At 46.5% G+C, this 22,710-nt stretch overlaps 1 protein-coding gene across 3 annotated transcripts in view; it reads right to left on the bottom strand.

The window, feature by feature from the left end:
* The window catches only part of CELF2 (CUGBP Elav-like family member 2), a 524,871-nt gene that overhangs the window by 157,217 nt on the left and 344,944 nt on the right, over positions 1–22,710 (bottom strand). For 2 of the 3 annotated variants that reach the window (XM_081226997.1, XM_081226998.1), the window contains one exon: positions 11,721–11,917. In XM_081226997.1, coding sequence (XP_081083123.1) covers positions 11,721–11,917 — 197 coding nt within the window. Of the gene's footprint in view, positions 1–11,720; positions 11,918–12,084; positions 12,360–22,710 lie in introns of those variants that run through there. The other variant, XM_081226999.1, reaches the window with a different exon arrangement.

The following is a 22,710-nucleotide window of genomic DNA, read 5'->3' on the forward strand; positions in this document are numbered from 1 at the left end:
AAATAGCTCAAAAGTAACATCCTATTGATGGTAGTTTAGATGCAACATCAAATTTGAACCAATCATACGGCAAGGTCTGAGTGCCAAAGACAAAACCGAACCAAACCTGAAAACCCCCAAACAGAAAGCCTAGTACAATATTAAACACAGTCCAATGTACTGAGCAGTTATGACGTGAGGCCTGTAGTTACTATAGAACGTCCGTGGGAACCAGGGCCAAAGCAAGATAATCAGACATAGAATTATTCTGAAAGAGTCTGCTGTCCTCAAGACCGGGCATGTTAGGATCCAGAATTCTGAATAACTATATAGGTTTAAAATCCGTAGGAGACCCTCTAAAATCGGACTAAGTTGCAAATATTTGTTTTACCGAATTTTACCCTCTTTTGCCAGAGATCACTGGTTTTTACTGACTACCCATCCCCTGTCTCACGCTGTCACGCCCTTCTTTTTCCCCACATAATGCAGGTGTAAATTGTGTATAGTACTTTCCAGCAAACTCACTGAGAAAGAAGCATCAGAAGGTTTAAAACAGCCCTTCCTATTAGACACAGGTTTAACAAAATCAAGAACCCGTTACTGTGCTCTTTTCTCATCTTTGTCTTCTCCCCCACCTACCATACACTACCTACATGCTTCACTCAGTCCCCAGCCTACACCAGGCACTGCACGATGCGATTTACAGCCAATATTTTATAAATAATTTATTCCTCAGAAGTCTACCTCACAGGCAATACACGTACAGTTGAAGAAACGGTGTTCAAAGAAATAAACTTCGAGTTACCACAAAGTTCAAAACATACGTGTGTGTGTGTTGTACACGGGACACGTGTACACACACACCTCCCATGAGGGGTCAGGCTATCAGTCGCTCATTCGTGTCAACTGGATGTACTGAACAGTTCCATCAGGTAGGGGCCAGCTGTGTCTTCAGGACCTGGCACCAAACAGTGTGACACTGAGGGGGACAGCAAGGACCAGCTGCTGCATGACCACTGACTCAGTTATGCCAACAGGAAGCTGCAAACTGCATGCCCTTGGATTTAACAGAGAACCCTCAGAAAAGCTGACTGAGTAAAACTTAGGCTAATCTCACCCTCAGCTCCCTATAGGGAGAAGAAAGAAGAAGACTAAAACTGAAGAGAAAGGGCCCATTGGGGAGGTGCACTACTGAACTGAAAGGAAAACCCTCAGACTTCTACCTTCGCATGAACTTGGGGTCCCCCAAAACTCTCACTTCACTTTTTTTTTTTTTTTTTGCGGTACGCGGGCCTCTCACTGTTGTGGCCTCTCCCGTTGCGGAGCACAGGCTCCGGACGCGCAGGCTCAGCGGCCATGGCTCACGGGCCCAGCCGCTCCGCGGCATGTGGGATCTTCCCGGACTGGGGCACGAACCTGTGTCCCCTGCATCGGCAGGTGGACTCTCAACCACTGCGCCACCAGGGAAGCCCTCACTTCACTTTTGTTATACGAACGGCACAGGATCCTCTGCTCACGAGGCCTCCTGGGCGTCTGCTCCGAAAGGGACAACACACACGCACACCAAGTGGACACTGACGACCCCAGGCTGGCTGGACGTTTCTAAACGACTTGGGCAGTCCTCCCTTTAATGACATTCAATGCTTTCTCTCCTTGTGGTGCCCAGAACATGGCCTGTTCATCCCTATGTTCTCAGCACTAAACACAAGGCCTTGCACACAGTAGGTGCCGATGAACATTTATTGCCATGTAACAGGTCCTTTGGTAAACACGTGGCTAGTTTTCTGGGCCACGTCTTTCATCTTTTCTATTCGAGGTTAAATTCCACTTTAAATGGGACCTGGGGCTTTCAAGGTTACCCTAAGGTCCAAATATCCCCATTACAAAAGAGGGAGGCATGAAGCCCCAGGGGAGCGCCAGCCTGAGGGCCACTCCTGGGGGGGAGGACTGCCGTAAGCAGCTGCCCCCCACCCTCTCCATAACTTCCATCCTTTTCTCTAAGTTCACCACCTCTTCTGTGTAAAAGTTTGGCTCCGACTCTACACTTGGCCTGCCGTGCCAACATTTTAAGTCTAAGCCCCAGAATCCTGTGGTTTAGCATTAATTGAAAGAGCTTATCTATATATAGCCTCACTCTGCACTTTAGCATCTTCCAAGCTTCAATCATATTCTCTTCTAACTTTCTTTGTTTCTTTTGGAGAGCACAATCTCTCCTTTTATGTTCGGCTCCAGCCTTTCTCTCTTTTCATTCTTGTGACTCCGCGCTCTCAGGTCTTTCAAGTTAACCTCCAGGACCTTTCCAGATGGGCGCACCTTCCAGGACCTTTGTGATTCGTGCTGATCTGCCTCTGGAAGGCGTCCATCTTCTTGATGGAACTTCAGTAACATTTCCTCACATGAGGCACTGTGGCCTATATAGGAGCGAACAAGTTCTCTGTGAAAAGTGGTGAATTACCTGTTCCTTAAAACCTGGTATCTGGCACCTGCGTTTGGAATGTTTAGCATTTGGGGGCCTTTTTTTGACCATTAACTTGTCGGAAGCCTTGCTTCTTACACCCCTCCCCCTCCCCATGACCAGGTCTCTCTCTACATCTGTGATGTGGTTTCCATTAAACTAAAGGGAGTTTGTGGGGCTTTTTTTTTTTTTTTCACCTAAAACTGAAAAGAAGGCAACAAGACCTGGCTGGCAAGAGACCATGAAACAGCACAGAGGATGCTGAAGACGCTTTTGAAGAGACAGGTCTCCATCCACATGTAGGTTGTGAACGTGTCCTACAAACATCTAACACACCCCAAAACGTTTTATAACGATCAGATTCTGGGTCACTTCAAGAGGGTGATGGGTGGATATTCTCTTTCACTCTCTTGATTCACTTCTCTAATTCCAATTTATGATCCTCTAATAGAAAGGGGGAAATTATATTCCTTTATTCTTCCAACTGATCACTGCCCGAAGTATATTTCTCCAGTTGGGTTTCTCTAATCTGAATTGATGGCAGGACGTGGATACTATATCGGGAACATCGTTCTCAGTCATTTACATACAGAGTGAAAAAATATTGATCCTAATATCAATTTCTGTGGCTTTTAAATTGCCATCCCGATTCTCCTGGACCCATTAGTTTTTACCATTATAACCTGCCCCTGTTCAGCCAAATAACTCCTTTTTCCATTAACAGCAAACCTGCTTTTTTGCCTGCCACCTATGTGTTTGTCTGTGTGACTCAGTGAAAAGGGAGCTTGTGAAATCCACATGATCATAATCCATCATTCCACACAGGCCTTTTTTCCCCGTGTTCCTTTTTCCATCACACGTACTTAGGTCCAAAGAGAGGGAGAGCTGTTCCAGTAAGAGGTTTGGGCTAGCCAATATCAGATAGGAAAACATGAGCATGGACTGTTTCAGGACCAGTGAAATTGGACAAGGAATAAAAATCTCATGCCCAAATCTTGGTAGCATTTGGGGCCATAGGTCCAAGGTGAAAATTCAGTCTTAAGAATCTACGAACATAAGATTAAAAAAAAGGAGCTAACTGTGCTAACCGCATGGCACATTTTACCATGGTTGGAATTATTAAAGATAATGGATTATCTATGAAGCTAATGGTTCATAAGGTATGTAGTGATTTTATTTATATTTTTAATGTTAGCATTTCTGAACACTTCTAAAGTATAACATGACTATAGTTGATTGTAAATTTTAATTAGAAGCCAAGATTGAAGACGGAAGAAAGTCACCCTTTCAACCTGATGGCCCGACTACCTGGTGTCCTTGGAGCGAAAGTGAGAAGAGAGTCATGCTAAGGCCACTCCCAGGCAATGCATACGTACTGCAGAGTACCTAGCAGCATTACCCCAGAGGGAGCACTTCCGTTTCTGGCTAGGAAACTGGACTTCTCATTTCCAAAGACATTTCATAACAACCCACAGTATGGTGACGCAGAACGGTACAACTGCGTAACAGACGGTGGAGCATCTCTAATGTGGAGAAATCTCATTGGGTGCGAATAAAAAGGCAAGTAAGACCTCCAGGCAGGCAAACTATCAATGCGTCTGTGGGAAATGGGAGTTGTGATATCACCTAGACTTGGCTTTTTCAGTCCACCTCTAATATGTGTTGCAGGGATTCAAACAAACAGAAGGCATGAAACCCTGGATTTACTGTTCATGGCAAGTTTCTACCCCAAAAGCCCATTCTCCTTTTGTCCAGAGCCTGTTTTTTTCTTTATTCTTTTGCCACTTTAATTCCAGAAATGCAAACCTACTGGGGACGAGATGATTGGGGACCAGCTGACGCCCCAGACAGAGAAGAAAACAAACTGGTTAGAAGCAACCTTAGGTTAATTTCATTTCTTCTTTGATACCGGCTTGCTCTGTGTCTCCTCTGGATCGCTCTCCTGCCCTTTCTTCCTCTTTTTTTCCCTCCAGAGATGTAAGGACCAAAATGTACCCAGGACAGATACCACCTGCTAGGGTAGATGCTGCCCTTTAAGTAACAGAAATTCAGGCTGAGCTAGACAAGCACAGCCCAATCTCTCAGCACAGAGTATGGGATGTTTAAAGGGAGTCCTTCTCACTATAACTTAATCAAGGCTCACTTCACATTTCTCTCGCATTCACCTCAGTCAGTTCCATGGGTGTGGCCTGCATAAGCCAAAATAATTTAAAACTCCATTTCAAAAACTTGAGTTGTTAATTTTTAAAAATATAACCCTATGCTATAACTGATGAATCCACCTCTCCCAAGGGTGTGACAAGGATCCCTGCTTTCATGAGTATAAAGCCTCTGACTGCATTTTAGGTTTATCCTGCGAGATCTCGGTCAGCCAACAATGAAAGGATAAAAGGATGTCACAATATGTTACACAGCGGTTTCTGTTAACATAAAATTAATTCAGGGGATTCCCTGGTGGTGCAGTGGTTGTGAGTCTGCCTGCCGGTGCGGAGGACACGGGTTTGAGCCCTGGTCTGGGAAGAACCCACATGCCATGGAGCAACTAAGCCCGTGTGCCACCAACTGCTGAGCCTGTGCTCTGGAGCCCACGAGCCACAACTACTGAAGCCCACATGCCTGGAGCCCGTGTTCCGCAACAAGAGAAGCCACCACAATGAGAAGCCCTCGCAACGCACTGAAGAGGGGCCCCCACTCGCCGCAACTAGAGAAAGCCCGCATGCAGCAATGAAGACCCAATGCAGCCAAAAATAAATAAATAAAATAACTAAAAATTAAAAAAAAAATTAATTCAGGGTGAAAGCATCCTTCCTGTGGGCCCGAGGCAGCACGAACATAACTCGGGCTGTTCCAGACAATCTCGGGCAGCCACCCTAGTACGCAAGAAATTTAGGGCAGAAATCCTATCCCTGACTTGTGTGCGTTAAAAATGTAAAACTGGTTCATCTTCCTGTGTTCCAAATTCTTTCTCAATTACTGATTTCAAGAGGACAGCGCTTAAATAAACTGGCTCCAAGTGCATTTCTACTACTCAAGGGAAGAAAGCAAAGGCAAGAAACACAAAAATGAGCTTCTCTCCACTCCCACCCCAGCCCCCCACCCGCCCCCAATATTCTTCCTTGAATAAGAAGGTCAGAGGTGCTCTCTACAAGCCTTTCACACTGTGAAGAATCATCAAGGTTGTAAGATTATCAGCTCTCCTTGGACTCTACCAGCAGCATCCACCTTTGTCCTTTCACTGAGCATGTATGACGGTTCAGAGGTAGGTATTATCAATACTGCAAAGACACAGAGATCGAGGCTGGTTCTCCAGACTCATCTGTGATAATAAACACCAGCTATCGGTCCCCCGACTCCAGGGCCTGCTCTCATGCTGCCAGAGCCCAGAGGGCTGTCCTGTCAGATTCTGAAATGAGGACAATTAGCTTGGGTGCTTTTCGCCCTTCTTTCCCTCCTCTTCGCCTCCCCTGTTCGTCCCCCGGTCATCGCATCTCACCCTCCAGGACAACTTTGCCGTCGTGCTGAACTGGGGATAGAGGAGGTTGAGCTTAGCTTTTTGTGAATGAATTCCTGAAGGCTGGAGTGAGGGCACTGGGAAGGAAAGAAGCGACTCATATTCTGTCATCGCCTCAGACGGGTGGAGGGAGGAGGGCAGGATGAAATCACCCAAAGGCAAACCGCCGTCCAGGGCTGTCCCTGGCGTCACCCCAACTGCAGGCTGCCCAGACAGGAGATGAAAGGGCAAAAGCTGCTCCTTTGAAACTTAAAGGTAATCACCCTTCCCCGAGGAGCTGTGAATGTGATTTTTGTTCCACCCACTCTGGACTCAAGGCGCTGGAAGGGCTGCAGCTGCACGGCAGTTAGGCCACAGCCCCCAAGCACATTTCAAGAAAAAAGGAAGTTCTGTTCTTCAGGCCTGTGGCACAGAGCGCTAGTCGACACAAGCCACTTCCCCTTCCTAGTTCTCTTTTGGCTGAGAAATCACCCAAGAGAGACAGTAAAGATGTGATGCGCAAGGCACTGGTTAGGGTCGAGGGTCTGCTTCTACCTCCCATCTCAAATGTCAGATGACTATTCTGGTCACTCAGCACAGGCTCCGCAGAGTTCCTTCCAGTAAAATCAGAATAATAATACCTAAGCGTTCAAACTTAGAAAAGTATAACTAGCATTCATGAAAGGGTAGGTTTTTTCAGGGTGCTGGGATCCTGAGGTATAATTTTGATTAAAATGGAAACCTCAAGAGTGATGATCCAAGGTACACAATTTATCTACTGCCTAGAGGTTTTGAATTTGGTGTCACGGGACCCCATCCCCGTACCCGCCACCCCTTCCACTGTGCCTCATTCACCACCTCCAGCCCCCAACCCTTCCTTCTCCAGAAGACCCGAGCTACCCTCCATCTTTACCAGCTTCAGTGAACATTCTGACACACTGAATACCCTTCCTGATCTTCAGCCACATCTCTCTTGTTCATCTCCAGCCCGACATTCCCTGCTCACTCGCTGACGGACAGAGAACCACACCGCCAGGGCCCGCTGAAAATCGACACAACGTAGGGGTAACTGCACCCTCCTGTTGAATAATCCCCTTGTTCTCTCCCCTATTGGATTTTCCAAAACAATCATTTTACACCATTTTTCTTACGTCTTTGATTTCACCCAGACTTCTCAGAAACATACTGCCTCCTGAGAAGTCCAAGGGCATCTGTGACCGAGTGTCTACCTCCCTCATTACACCGAGACTCACTCTGGTGTTACTTCCTGCTAAAGGCCCCACTGTCTCGAATGAAGCATCCTTCCATCCGCTGACATGTGCTCTTCAGCCACTCCTTTCGTCCCTTCAAGGATCCTGAGCTTCACCTTCCTTGCACTTGCACTATCTTTTTTTGCTCCATCTTCTTACCTTTGGCTCAAAAAAAAAAAGCACTGCATCTAAGGTCTCTTTCTTTTCATGCTCTGACTTCCCAGAGAGGGCAGTATCCACTCATAGCCCCGCACAGAAACCTACACGATCCCTCTCCCGACCTTCCCCATCCTTCTGAAATGCTCCCAGGTCCTCCAATCATCAAATCTGCTGGCTTTCCTTGGCCTGCATCCTGCTTGACTCTTCTGAGGCACCTCAGGCTCAGAGCGATCAAAACTGAACTGACCACCCCTCTCCCTGTCCACTCCCACCTGCTGACTGCTTCCCCAGTCCTCCCAGTTAGGCCCAAAGCTCCCAGTTGTCACTGCCCCAATGGAGTTATTAAGTCCTCTTCCTCTCACCATGGTCATGTCTGTGTCACCTGGTTCCTCCCTCTCCATTGCCACGACAGCATCCTGTCCAGGCTCCACAGATTCCCTGACATGTGACACCAGGCTCCTGGCCACCTTCCCTGTTGCTGAAATACCTTCACAGACCCTCTGCTGTCTAAGAAATAAAACTCGAATATTTTAGCCTCAGAAGTAAGTCTTAAAGGAACTGGCCCCAGTCTTCATTTCTAAGCCTCCTCATCTTCCCCACTTCCTTCACTTCCTATATTTCACATTTCCTCTGAACTCTGGGAGAACTCAGAGTTCCCAGAACCCACCCTGTATGTTCTCACCTCCACACCAGAAACAGGCCAGTGTGTCTACTTGTCTTTACTTACTGAAATCGTATTTTTTTTTTGTTCAAGACTTGGTAAAAATGCCATTTTTTTCCCATCTCCATAGTTGCAAGTTATTCATTCCTCCCCTGAACCTCCAGAGCTCAAATATGCTCATCTCTTTCTTGCTTACTCTTATCTCATGTTCTTTTATATTATAGTTACCTGTGTGTATATTTACCTCATTGTCCCTATTAGATTTCAAGTTCTTGGGGGCAGTGATGATACTAATGACTGTAATCACCACCACCACAATAGCGAGCTCCTACCACAGTACAGTTCTGTGCAAAGCATGTGATTTCACTATCTCAGCAACCCTATGAGGACTGTCTCCATTTTCAGGGGAGTTTAAGTAATATGCCCAAGGCCAACATGTAGCAAGTGGTACAGCTAGAAATTGAATCAAGGCTTGCTGACTTCAAAAGCCATGCTTTTAAGTAGTATATATTCCTATCTAGACTTGACCAATAACCACTAAATAAAACACACTTTCCCTAGGTCCTCGGAGGTGGGATGGTTTACTGAGCCAGGCTCCCCAGAGCTGCTGAGGCTGCTTGATCAACACATGTATTTACGTGACAGAAGAAGCAGATAGCTTAGACTCTAACTCTTAAAGGATACTTTCAAAAACAGAGCAATGTTTTTAGGCCTCAAGATTAAACAGAACATCAAATGCAAAGTGACAGGAAAAACCTAATTCACCTGGATTAGGTAACAGCCTGATTTTCTCTCTTTCCTTGGAACCGCTGATGTCAGTAAGGCAACGAATCAAGGCCATCCTAAAAGCCTTAGATAATTTAAACCATGTTTAGAGAGAGCCTCCAAATTTCTAATTTCTGAGGCTCTGACATCAGCCCTGGGAAAACAGGATAATTTTACTCTGTTGATAGTCAGAACCAACGTAAACGTGGGGTCGTATCTTATCTATGAACAGGCAAATGATGTATGGCACACATAGGTCTCAGTGTAAAGGAAAGTGGTGGTGTTTGATCTCTACACGTAAGTGTCTAAGGGCTGTAATCCTCCGAGAGGAATGTCATTATACAGCACAAATCCCATCACAACAAACACCGTTACAACAGAGATGTCTGTATAACAAAAACCCTTTCAAGCTTTGGCTGACAGTCCATGTACTTCAAGCAATATTTGATGTGAGACTTGGAGTTCACAGTAATGGGAATTGACCTATATTTCCAATGGTAAGATTTGAATGATTTCATCTGTAACTTCCATCCCATGATACCATGAGTTGGAGAGATGTACAATCTTGAGCCAGGGGTATAAAAACTAAGGACAAAGACAGAAGCCAAATCAACCCTGTTCTTGGAGGGTGAAATTCCTTCCTTTCACTTGGGGAACCCTTAGGGAAAGGAGAAGGGCTCTGACCCAACCCTGAAATACAGCAGACCAAGGCAGGTTTTGGCCTCATCTCCCTGAGAGGCGAGATGGAGTAGCCCATGAAGACAGATGAACTGGGCTCAAATTTCTACTCTGCCGCTTACTAGCTGGGTGACCTGAACTATATCTCTTAACTTTTTGTGATCCTCAGTTTTCTCATCTGCAAAACGATACTAATGCCATCTACTTTCAGAATTCCAGTAAGAATTAAATGAGATAACTATGCAATGCTCCTAACATAGAGCCTGGTACGCAGCATGGGCTCAAAAAAAGTAAACTCCCTCACAAGGCCTCCCTTTCCCTCCAAGACTCTGAGCTGATGCAAACTGTTTAAATGAAGTTAGATGTAAGACCTAGTGAATGGAGTTAAAATACAGAGTCACAAATACGGCCTGGTAAAGATACTAACCAGAGGAACACCGGGGAAGAGAGAGCAAATGGTAGAAGAACCAGGCCAGGCATAAGCATTTACTTGACTTAGAGAAAGGTCCTTTGGGCTAAAGTAGGACACGAGTAATCAAAAGCTAAAACGCATGTAACAAGGCATCGTAACGATAAATGAGCTTTGATCATTATGTCAGAAGTCATTTTGAAAAATGCTGAATAAACTGAAATTTGCAGGCACGTTTTCCTAGTCAAGGATGAACTGTGGTTACTGCTCTCAAGCACTGGTTTACTGACTCTGGCCTAGTGTTCTGTGGGTGCCATGCTGGATGGTGGGAAGGCCCTTCTTTGCTAAGTCCTGAGCTTCAGCCCGTTCATTATACTGCCTTTGGATACGGTGAAAGTATTAAAACCAATTCTGGTCTTCTCCATTTGGGAAACACGTAGGTAAAGAGTTAAGGAATATGATCAATAAAGAGTCCCAGCATTGCCCTAATTTGTGATGTTTTTAATCCTCTTGATTTTTAAATATCTAATTTTCCATTTTTCAAATTATGGGACAGTCAAGTATGTGATGACAAAATTCTTAAATATCTTCTTTTGAAAACACTCTTGGTGTTACATGATAGGTTTTGAGATAGAAAAGGACAGTCCTATAAACACAGGCATGTCTGTTCACCTTTATAAAACAGATATGATCTAGGGGTTTTAAAATTTCTTAAAAGGTTCCCAAAACTCCTATCAGACCTCAGTAACTACAGGGAACAAGAAATGGACCAACGTTTCTCAGAGTCAGAGAACATCAGAGTTTTAACAATGACTAAGTCCTAGCCCCTCACCTTGACAGTGAAGAAGAGGCTCAGAGAGTAGTATGGGCTGATGTTCATATGCTCAACTGAAGTGTGTGTACAAGCCAAACAATGAGCTTGCAGGAGGCTCTTGTGAGAGGCAACAGAGAAATAAAATAACAGGCCAGACAGAAATACCAAGGGGCAGAGAAACAGCAACTGTGAGACCCACAAAGAGATGGAGGAGCCCTGGGTACGGAAACCAAGAGATCAAGACCAGAAAAAGAACAAAATTACTAAAGCGAGGTTAAAACATGGACAGAGACCAAATGGTAGCAGCAGAGGAGATATCTTAACTGAAGTCTACAAAGGGCTTACAAAAGGTGACTCCAATACCCAGAAGCTTCAACCTGGACAGAGGTTTCCGGCCTCTATTTTAATAACTGTACCCACCCCTGCAGAATCACTCTCATCTTAAAATGGAGGCAGTCACAGCCACCAGATTGTACACGTGAATCTTACCACTGCTAAGGGCGTAAACCAGAGGCATTTTTGAAGGTGTGCTAACTATTTCAGGCCACTAGGGTGTTACTTCCCGCCCCCAAAGGCACACTTCACTTAATGATCTCCATTTAGACCCCAAGAATTAATGTCCCTCCTAAAAGGGTACCCTTTATTCCTTACACCAGTGATTATCACTGTTTATAAGGTACTTCAAGGTCCCCACAGCTTACGGAAAAGTGAAATGCAGCTGTAATTACGTGGGCAGTAACAGAAAGGTAGGGGTAGAAAGAGCTCTGTTCCTCAGAGAGGCAAGCCATTGCCTACAAAGTGACCTCAGGGAGGAATCACGCGCCCGGACGGAGGCGCGGCCGCGCCGCCCCCGCTCCGTTTCTCCCTCCCCGCATCCCAGGCCATCTGGTCCACCTGTCCGGGAATCAGGCGGGCGGGGGGTCGCGGGGAGGAGGCCGGCTGGCCGCGGGGCACAGGGGTAGCGGGAGGCTCTCCCTCGCCCTCCTCCCTCCCGCGATTCCCGGGACGCCCAGGCGCCCTGCGCGCCCCTGACCGCGCGCGCGCGCCCCACTATCTGTACCTTTACTCTGGGGAGGGTTCTGACTCCGGTCCCGGAGGACGTTGATCTGGTAGACAGCTCCGTAAGGCTCAAAAAGTTCTTTCAGCTCCTTTTCCGACCAGGACCGGGGGATCTGTCCGACAAACATCTTAATGGCATCTGGGTCTGGTTGGTCTGAGTGATCCAAAGCGCCGTTCATCTTGTTGGCTGTGCCGTTACTGTCAAAAAGGGAAGCGGGAGCCAGAGTTAGGGCTGCAGGGTGAGGGACAGGAAGACAGAAAATCGGGGGTGGGGGCGGGGAGGCGGAAGGAGGAGGAAGAGGAGCACGGGGCAAAGTGCCTAATGAGTCGTGGAAACGTGATGAACTAAAACAAAGCACAGGCACCATTAGGTTGCTCCTCAGCGGCAGCGGTGAGAGCTCTCACTGCAGGCTGCTGTTCAGTATCGCCGCCCGACCCCGGGCGGCGCCCTGCCGGCTGTCACCCGGGGCGTGGACATCTTGAAACCCGGCTCGGGAAGCAGCTGCAAGTTAAGAGCAGGTCTCGCTTGGCTAGGCTGCCGTCAAAAAGCATCCACAGCGTTATCAGCCCCCACACTGGCTCTCGCGTGGAAAGAAAGGCGGGGCTGGATTTCTGCTGGCTTTCCCACCCTTCCACCCCTTTTGGGAGGTCTTTGGAAGAGAGGAGAGAGGTGGTAATAATAAAGTCACATGAAAAGAAAATGAAACACTCAGGCAGTCCGTCAGATGACTAATGCAAGATGCTGGTGATGAATTTGCAGAGCGCGCGAGGCATCCATGTGTGCATCAAATTAGTATGTTGTTGCTGCTCAGAAGGGAAAGTGCTCCAGCAATGCGGCTGGGTGCAGCCGATTGGCTGCCCACGCTGGAGAAAAGGGCCCGGGCGGGGAGGGGGCTCCCATTTTAAAAGCACGTTGTTTATGGGACCCGGGCACAAAGGGTTTAATTCAGAGAGGCAAAGGCGATCTCAGAATTGCCTGCTTTGTGCCGGGAGGAAAAAAAAACAAAACCAGTCCCAGAAAGTTGAGTTCCCGCTAAAGGACACTGAATATTTCAAATCTTTCACACTCCGTAAATTGCCCTCTGTATATCTGACATCCAGATGTTGCACTTGAGTTCTAAACAACCATACGTTTGGGAGAGAAAAGAGGAAAGTCTGCCTTTTCTTCTCCTAGCTTCAGTAAATATTTGAGCAAGACCATAAGCTTTACGTATCAATCCTCCTTAATGCTGTTTCCCAAAACCCTTATTTGAAAGAGACAATGCTTGTTTAGAACGTGCAGTTCCAGTCACCATCATGTAAAAGGATGATGAAAGTGTTTATGTTTTACTTGGATTCCGCCCCCCCACCCCGTTTGAGCTGCAGTATACAGTAAAGCAAAACCACAGACCCTCTGTCTCCCCCGCATACCCCCCCCCCAAATGCACCCTAAACCCACCTACTCTGCCCAGCGAAAGGCTGAATGCCCTAAGCAGCATTCATCTGCAGTACTGTGCTCTTGATTCCCAGCCTGTGAAAATACGGTAAAATGCACTTAAACTCAGCAGACGAAGAACCTACAGAGCCTTGTCCACGACTGTCCCTCAACCCCTAGCCTCCAGCCCAGAGGCAGAAAGAAAGGGCCACATGGACTAAAACTCCACTGCAAATGGTCACTTCACTGTAGCCTCAGGGTAACAGTAAGAGGGTTTTCCAAGATCTTAAGTAGGCTTCCTTATTTCAATCAAAACCCATCAGAGTACCTTAAATTTGCTGTGAAACTAGGCTAGTCCTGAGCCCTTGGTGGGGGGAAGACACTGATGGCTAACAAACAAACAAACTTAAAACCTATGGAAAGGAGAAATCCTGAATTCAATTTAATCCCGAGAGGAAAATGATGGCAAATACTCTTCACTAGGTCCTGCCTTCAATTTCTACTTCTTATCCCCCAATTTACCACGCTGTTTTTTTAATCCTTGAGATAAACAATCAGACTAACTTGAAGCACTTTCAGAGCTTTCTCTAATCAACCTTATTGTTATAAAAAATGTTCTGCTGAATACAATGTTGAGCACAAAATCTTCCTTCAACGATTTAGGTGTAATGCAATGCCTGCTTAGATTAGAGTGCGAGCATTTAATCTCGTTCCTGTGCACCTCTACTGCTTTTCAAATCGCCCCCTGGGAATTCAATAAACACTTTAACCCGTGGAGCCCGGCTCGGGCAGGGCGGAGGTGGCAAAGGCCCACGCAGAACGGAATGTAGCATTCACAGCTCGCTGACAGTGTGGCAAGACTTATTTCTGGGACAGGAAGGGCTTGTGGTTACCGCTGTTGACAAGCAGCTAGAACGAAAAGAGGAAGGCGTTGCCACAGGTCCCAGCTAACAGAGAAAGGAAGTTCAAAAAATGGGGCTCCTGCATCTCCTCTGCACAAAGCACGGTTAAGACAACTGAGGGGTCAGGCAGCAGCACACTGGTCTGAATACCTAGAGCAAGCATTCATGGGTCTCCAAATGAGGGGCCATTTTTACTTTCTCAAAAAATACACACTCACCGAGGGGCATAAAGTAAGGGACGCTGCAAAGAGGGTTTACGCCCTTTGGTCTTTATGTTGATGAGTATATGTTTATAATCCCTGTCCCCCACCAGCCATCCTTCACAGGTGCCTTTAGATCTCTTGTACCCTGAGGCAGAGGAGTGTTGGGGCTCTGGGTCTGAATCCTGGCACTACCACTTCCTAACTGTGCCGCCCTGGGCCTCAGACTCTTCATCTGTAAAATGGTAACAAAGGGACTCCACCTCATATAGTCATGTGCTTAGTACAGGACGTGGCCCCGGGTAAGTGTCTAATAAGTGTTAGCTGTTTCCGCTGTTCATCTTTTCTGTGCACTTGTGATGCACTAGAAATGAGTGACCATCACAAGTCTACTTTTCAATCCAAATTTTTTCATAGTATGGACTCAAACACAATTCATATCCTAAGTAATGATAATAATAATAGGCATCTTTCAGCCAGCACTTATATGCCAGATACCATGCTAGATGCTCTACATACATTATTTCTAATCCTTATAACAGCTCTATGAGAAAGTATTATTTTCCAGATGCAAACGTCTAAGAAATAAATTCCTTTTCTAAGATTACTGGCTTATACATTGCAGAAGTAGAATTCGAACCTGGGCCTAATGGGCTCCAGAGCACGGAACATTTCTAAACCATCACGTGGCCACATATTGTATCAGGTCTGCTTTGGGCTGAGAGTGAACAGCTTATGGTAAATCTATGAGAAGTCAAGGCCAAGAGCAAGACCTACTGGTTCCCTGGAATCACACTGCCAAGTAAGAGGTGGCACTATTAGGAACACACATATGCATCTTTCCTCTTTCTGTGTTGGAATTAGGGTGCAAAGTACTGAACTTAAGAGTCCATGAAGGCTACCTTACAACCCACATTTTCTCCATAATCATATAACGTGTCTCCATCTCCACTGACTGCCTCCCTCTCTATTCCCACCGGATCACATCGATGAGCACCTCTCATCCATATCTGCATCCTTTCCCAACTACCTGCCCATTTTGCAAACAAATGTTCCAAAGATTTGCATCCAATGCTAAGAGCATGCAGTCCCTTAAGTAAATCCAACTATGTCTAGCTGTTACACAAATTCAAAATAACAGATCTGGGACTTCCCTGGTGGTCCAATGGTTAAGATTCCACACTCCCAATGCAGGGGGCCCAGGTTTGACCCCTGGTCAGGGAACTAGATCATCCCACATGCTGCAACTAAAAGAGCCTGCATGCCACAACAAAGACCCAGTGCAGCCAAATCAACAACAACAGCACAGGTTCCAGATCAAAGCATCAGTGGTCCTACGCCACGGATGACCCCTGTGCTGCTGAATCCCATGCCCTGGATGCTGACAGTATTGCAGCAGCCTGGGTAACTCTGTTCTAATGTGTGAGAGCTCCTCCTTCTTTGGACTCCCAACTTTCTTCCCAGCTGATACTCATTTCTACCAGAGACTTACTGACTTCTTTTGTCCTCATGGGGCTGCAAGTGCTGACACTTCTAAGGAAGCCAGAAATCATGTGTCTAACAGTTAAACCTTTCGAGGTACTTGCCAGAGGCCACAGCAAACCAATTCGATCTACACAGAGGCGTAATTATGGGAACAGATACCCTAACTCTCAGTAACATCTTCCATTTACTGGAATCTGATCTCGGGCTTAGAAAATTAGACTAGCTCCCTTCTCCGCACTCCCTAGCCATCCTCAGCCTCCAGGACAGTCCAGGAATTAGGTTCAAATTCAAATATTTATTGAGAGTCTACTCTTTGCCAGAAAACTTTGCCAGGTACAGGACACACAGCATCACAACAGCTCCAAGAAGATGAAATTATTATCCCTGTTTTGGAAACGAAGCAATCGAGAGTCATAGAGGTAAAGTGACTTTTTCAATGTCACACCCCTCAGAAGAGGTGTCTGCAGAATCCGGACACAGTATGAAATGAAGGCCAGTGGTTACTGCTTAATATTCCATGAACTGGGTTTCTCTCGGCTGATGTTTCCCTTGGACTCAGTGGCCACTGGCAGGCCCGAGACACAAGCCATACCTCTTCTGCTGGGACCTCACCTACAAGCTACAATACTATCCTGGACGCCAATTCCGCTTGTGCTCTTGGCAAAGTGCCAACTATCAGGCTCCTCCAGGACAGATGCCATATGGAATTGGACCACGAGTTAGAGAGCACTCAGCCAGCAGGCACTGGTGGTACTAGTCTCAGAGCCAAGACGAAAATATAATGATGCTGGGGGGAGAAAAATGACGGTGCTTACTCTTTGCTTTCAGCACTGGCACTGACCTACTTCCCTACTCTATTTTCGAGCAAAGAGAACTAGACCAACAGAGGATATGCAAAATCTTCTGAGGTTCCTCTAGGCAGCAAAATATTACAGATGTTACAATAACTGATTCAATGTATTCTTATTATTGTTATTATTTCCAGGACACAAGCTTTTATGAGGTCCAGTGAATGCAGGTTTCTTTTTGGAGAATGCAAACAAAAGAACTGATATCTCTATTCTTTTATCTTGCTCATTGGACAGCAACCTTCTGCATTACATCTCCATCTCCCTTATCTATACAAAAGGAAGAATAACAAACTTACAAAATGGGTATGAGAAACACCAAGTGGCTATAAGTAATTTTATAAAAGTGGAAAAAAAGGACATAAAATGCCACCTTCAGAAGATATACAAACCTGAAAACATTACAAAAAGATGCCTTGTCTTGGAAAACTTTTGCATAAAAGACAGCTAATCTCCTTGGTAGTTACAAATAATCTTATTACTCCCACACTTTTTTAATCCATCTTACTTTGGTCCTTGGAATATCCTGCATCAGTACTGCCAACTGTGTGCAATGATGGGAATGTTCTATAACCTGCGCAATCCAACACGGTAGCCACAACTTATATGTGGCTACTATACACTCGAAATGAAGTTAGGGCAACTGAGAAATGGAATTTTAAGTTTTATTTTACTTGAATTAATTTAACCTTAAATAGCTCTAAATGCAAATATAAGTAGGTTTTGTTTTGTTTTGTTTTAAAGACCAATAGGAGTTGAGATTCACCAAAACATTTCATCAGATAGTTGTTTTGGGAAAACAGAAATGAAGGGCCAGGAAAATGACACCAATGCCTGAGTCACCCGAGAGCTAGTCAGCGGGCAGTGGGCTGGCTGGCCCGGGTCCTCGTCTTGGCTCAGCATTAAATCAACTGTGGGATCCCAGGCTAATCATGTGATCACTCTGTACCTCAGTTTCCTCACTTGTAAAACAGAGACACAACAGTTCCCATCTGATTGGTAGTTTCTCTAACTCTGCGAGTGGCTGAGTGGCTGGTCGCTCAGGGCTTCTGCCAGAGCATCCTCTCTCTCAGTGTGCGCCAATTCTTCCTAGTATCTCAACGGCAGTCAGCAGACAGGCCGCTCTTTCAAAGGGTCCGGGGACCATTTTAAAATATCCCTTGTACTTAAGTAATAGCCCATGAAGAAACAGGCTTTGTGTGGTGATCGCAGGAAACTCTCCAAGGCTGAGCTGCGGGAGGCACAAGCAGGAAGAACCTGGCGATGGGCCTGGTGGCGGGCGAGGGGATGGTGTGAAATTCAGTCACGTTAACAGCCTTCTACACTATCCCTGTGGTTGTTGCTTACTATTTAAGAACAGAATTCTCTCCTCGATGGATTGGCAACGTGGTGCGAGGGGTACAGCACCAGCTCTTTGTCACTCCACTACTCTCTGGGGATCAGAGAGGGGCCCCGCTCCGGAGTTGCAACCTTCTACTCTAAACCTAACCCTCTCCATTTAAGAAGAGGCATTGGCTGTCATCCAACCTCGAGCTCTGGGAACTGCAGCTCCCTTTGAAAACACACCACTTCAGGGTCACCATGAAGAACACCTCGATCTCCTGTGCCTGCCTTTCAACACGGCACCTCTGCACTGCACCGATCCAGGTGCATCTCCATCGGCGGAGTCCTGGTGTTAGATCCTGGTAGACCTAACAAAACTCTCCGGATATCAGTTTACTCAGCAATCAGATGATGAAACCAAGGCCATTCCTGTATTTACCTGGAAGGTAGGGATATAATTTCTCACATGCAGCCTAAGTTTTGTGAGTCATGTCTCCACCGTTTATAGAATGGTAACAGGACAGGGCCCTCAAACTTGGAGGTGAGACTTCTGCAGATCAGCTGGTGAATTCACAGAAGATTCAACAGATCAAATAATACCCTAAGTCACTGAAGGAGGCAAAGCCTTTCTCCAAATGGTCAAATTGTAAATAAATTAGTTTGTGCTCCTCTGAAGAAAAGTTCAAGTTTCCTGTAAGTACGCACACATGTAACATCTTCATCCCTGGGCTTTGACAAAATTTGAAAAGAAATAGAATTTATTAAGAATGGATAGCACATCGATTTCATTCGCAGATGACCAGGAAAGCACACATTTGTGATGGGCCTTCCACTGGACGGCTGGAGTTAACGCAGGATTGCATTTGGATGCAGGTCTAAAAGTTATCCATCCGATTACCGGGGTAAAATGTAACCCTGATTCATAGGAAATCATTCCTTCAGAAAAGGCCTCACAACACGGGTGTCTGGGCTCACCAAGGGGAAACATTAGCTTATCTCAACCTGACTGCGAGTAAAAAGCAAAAAGCCAGAAACCCCACCCCCCTCAAAGAAGTAAATGTGGAGGCATCCAGGGGGTACCTGAAGGCTGACCACACACAGCCCTCGCTGGGAAGGCAGTCAGGCATCAGCTCCAGACAGCCCCCGCCCAGGGAACTCATCTCCTTCTGTGATTTATCAGAAATAGTTCCGTGGACTGCAGAGCAGAAGGTATTTGTACGGGAGAGTTCTTTAGATGAACTTTTAGAAATGGCAACAGGGAAATAATCATCACGCAGAAGATTTATATCAGGCTTCACCTTTTCCAAGTGCTGCTGGAGCACGCGTTAATTAATCCTCCCACTCCAAGGGCCGAGGTCAGCGCTCCTGCCCCCCCTGCACAGATGAGCCAATGGTGGCCAGGGAGGGGGTGCACTTGCTCGGGGCGCACACCCCTTCTAGGTGCCCCCAGGCTGATTCACCTGCCCACCACTAAATGCTGCAGAATTCACCTGTTTGCTTGGGCAAGCACTTGCAACTGGCCCTCCTGAATGACGGAGAAGACACTGGCTTGGCCTCCGTTAAGTAACTGAACCCGTGAATCATTATGAAATGAAGACGGGTGTGAGAGACAACTCAATACTGGTCCAAACTTCCCAAACCGAACACTCATTTTACCTAAAATGTCTCTCCGCTATTCACGTTCCGGCAGCGAGTGATGAAAACGAGGGATGTATATTGAGAGTGACGACACAGCTCCTGGTACCCCGCACCTGGGCTTTAGCAACTGTGCTTTTCAAAACACATAACTCCTGCTTCTACTGCTGGCTACAATATTTTGCCTCAACTTACTTATGCAAGAGAAAGAAAGCAATCAGGACGGATTCACAACACTCTCCATCCGCTGAAGAAATACTGGTAGTGAAAGTGGATGGTTCACCTTTGTGGGATTTCAACCCCTACTCCTGCCCCTGCCCCCGCCCCGCCCCCAAGGGTTATTTGCACACAAAGCCCTTTTCTTACTCAGCTATTGAGGACCTGCCTTTTGTCAGGCATGGTGCTGGGGTTTTTTTAAGATTTTAAAATTTAATTTATTATTTTTGGGGGGGAGGAAGCTGCGGCTTTCTCTAGCTGCGGCGAGCAGGGGCTACTCTTCATTGAGGTGCACGGGCTTCTCATCGCGGTGGCTTCTCTTGTTGCGGAGCACGGGCTCTAGGCACATGGGCTCAGTAGTTGTGGCTCACGGGCTCTAGGGCGCAGGCTCAGTAGTTGTAACACAAGGGCTTAGTTGCTCCGGGGCACGTGGGATCTTCCTGGACCAGGGCTCGAACCCGTGTCCCCTGAATTGGCAGGTAGATTCTTAACCACTGCGCCAGCAGGGAAGTCCCACGGTGCTGGGTTTGAAGGAGAGAGAGTTGAAACATGTAATTTATGCCCTTAAGCCACTAGTAGTCACTGATCAGAGTCAGCCATATGTACAATATAGAATCAAACCCCAGAACACTAAGGCCCAGAAGAGAGCAGTATACACGGGCCCGCCGTCAGCCAGCCAGAAGGGATTCATCTGGCCACAGGGACTGGCATTCAGCATCGTGAACCACGCTACATCCTCGTGGTCCAATTTGCCAATGGAATCTGCAATAATCAGAGCCACAGGATGATAAGCTATCCCTAAGTTGGTAGTGAGACTGAACGAAAACCACTGCAGAAAGGGAGCTGGGCCTGGAGAGGAAGTGGCCACAGGTGTCTCCCATCCCACGGAGCATACATTCGAGACAGGGGACCTGAGCCACCTGGAGAGAGTGCCACGCGGACCCATGGCTGGACGGCCGTCACCCGCACTGCTGACCCTTGAGCTCAGGGCACAGCCCAGGGTCCCACCTCTGCTCCCAAGGCTGTCAACTGGAAGCCCATTCCATCCACGAAGCCCTTCCAGCTCTGCTTTTCACCCTGGCCTCTGGACTAACGCCTCTGCTGTCACCCCGCTCCAGCATTCCTGTCACTCACTATTACTCTCCTTGGTCTCGTCTGATCAACCCTCCCATCCGACCCTCTCCAGCGACAGCTGGCAGAAGGCTCTGGCACCACCTGGATCTCAGCACCTTTACAAATAACCTCTTCCCGTCTCCCCTTCCTCCAGCTGCGTTTCATGTTCAACTTCCCCGTTTTTCTTACTGCCTCAAACTGCCCCCTGCTCCACCCCGGATCCAAGACCAGGAATAAGGTCTTACACAGAACACGCACACGACAGAGTGACTGCTGGCCTGCACCCCACCCCTCTTCTGACTGTTGAACCTATGGAAACTATCACTAACTGAGCCCCCAATTCGGCACATGGTGAGACTGTGAAATTCCTGAGGACAAGGATGTCTTAATCGTTCCCTCAATACGCATTTCTCAAGTGACCCCACCATTCAGGCATTATTCAAGGTGCTGGGGATAAAACACTGAATCAAATCAGGTAAAACTGCCTTTATGGAGCTGCTATTCTAGAGCAAGGCATAAAACGAGCCAACTAAGTAAATCTTCTAAGAGACTAGAAAGAGATCATTTCAGTGGAGAAAAAATAAAGCAGGAGAGGGAGACGGGAAGGGTTGGGTGCCAGGGCACAATTCTAAATAAGGCATTCAGAGAAGGCCAGCACGGTGCCTTGAATTCAGTCTCAGTATAACCTCAATGCATATTTTCTGAATGAACAGATTTAATACAGCGAGAAGTCTTAAAAGTTGTCAACATTAAATCACACAGTACACAATCCGTCACTACGATCATAAAGAACCACGTTATCCCATCTGGACCTGTTGTATTGAATCTGGGGGTCAATACACCTATAACCAACGAGTTACTGAGTCAGGCCTGTTTTCCCTGAAATGCCCACTGGGTCCACTTGTCCTGGTGCAGGCACCGTCCTAACTCTGACTATTCTGATGATAAAATCATTGCAAAACCGTTCCGGGGGCTCTCCTACTTTGGACTAAAGGACCAAGATTTCACTGACCTTTGTGCTGCCCTCGTATTCAGAACTCTATCTATGCTTCCGTTAAATATTGATCACCTGTCCATTCATTATTCATTTCATCATTTATCAATGGCAAAATTTAATCTCAGGCTGCTCTTTCCTCAACCTGCCTCTGGCCTACCTTCTTCAGTCATAAATGATGTGTAATCAAGGAATACAACTTAAACTGAATGCCAGCCTCAGGGATGCAGCCAGCAGTAGAAGGTTGGAAGATAAATGCAGAGGAGATCAGTAATGCTGCTGTTTCCTTCCACTGATCTGGAAAATCAAAAGCTGACAGTTAATAAGAACTAACTATGTCATATTAATGACCATAGTTTAGATCAGAAAACAGAATCCACTTGTGAGCAAAGATGTGTATTTCTGTGCACTTGCCATTTATGAGGTTCAGATGTACTTCTTTTTTTCTGATAATGCCTTCAACTCATGATTGTGAAATGCCAAAAACAGAATACCAAAAAAAGAAAAAAAAAAAGGACATTAGGACTTCCCTGGTGGTCCAGTGGTTAAGACTCCGTGCTTGCAATGCATGGGGTGTGGGTCTAAGATCCTGCATGCTGCGCGGCGTGGCCAAAAAGAAAAAAAATAATAATAAACTTTTTTTTTTTTTTAAAAAAAAGGACACCAGAGCAGTCAAAACGTATTTCACAAAGTAGCTGGCCTGATGTTTATGCCCCTTAAGCCCTTTGGGGGAGCTTCCCAATCCTTTACTCAAAGATTTCTTGTTTTATGTTGGTAGGTAGCTGGGGCTGACTTACATTCTCTAGGAGTTCCCAAGGACAGCCGCCCAGCAGAATGATTAATTTGTGTAACGACTATCAT

Source organism: Mesoplodon bidens, assembly GCF_964165515.1.
Source record: "Mesoplodon bidens genome assembly, chromosome: 3".
Lineage (NCBI taxonomy): Eukaryota > Metazoa > Chordata > Mammalia > Artiodactyla > Ziphiidae > Mesoplodon > Mesoplodon bidens.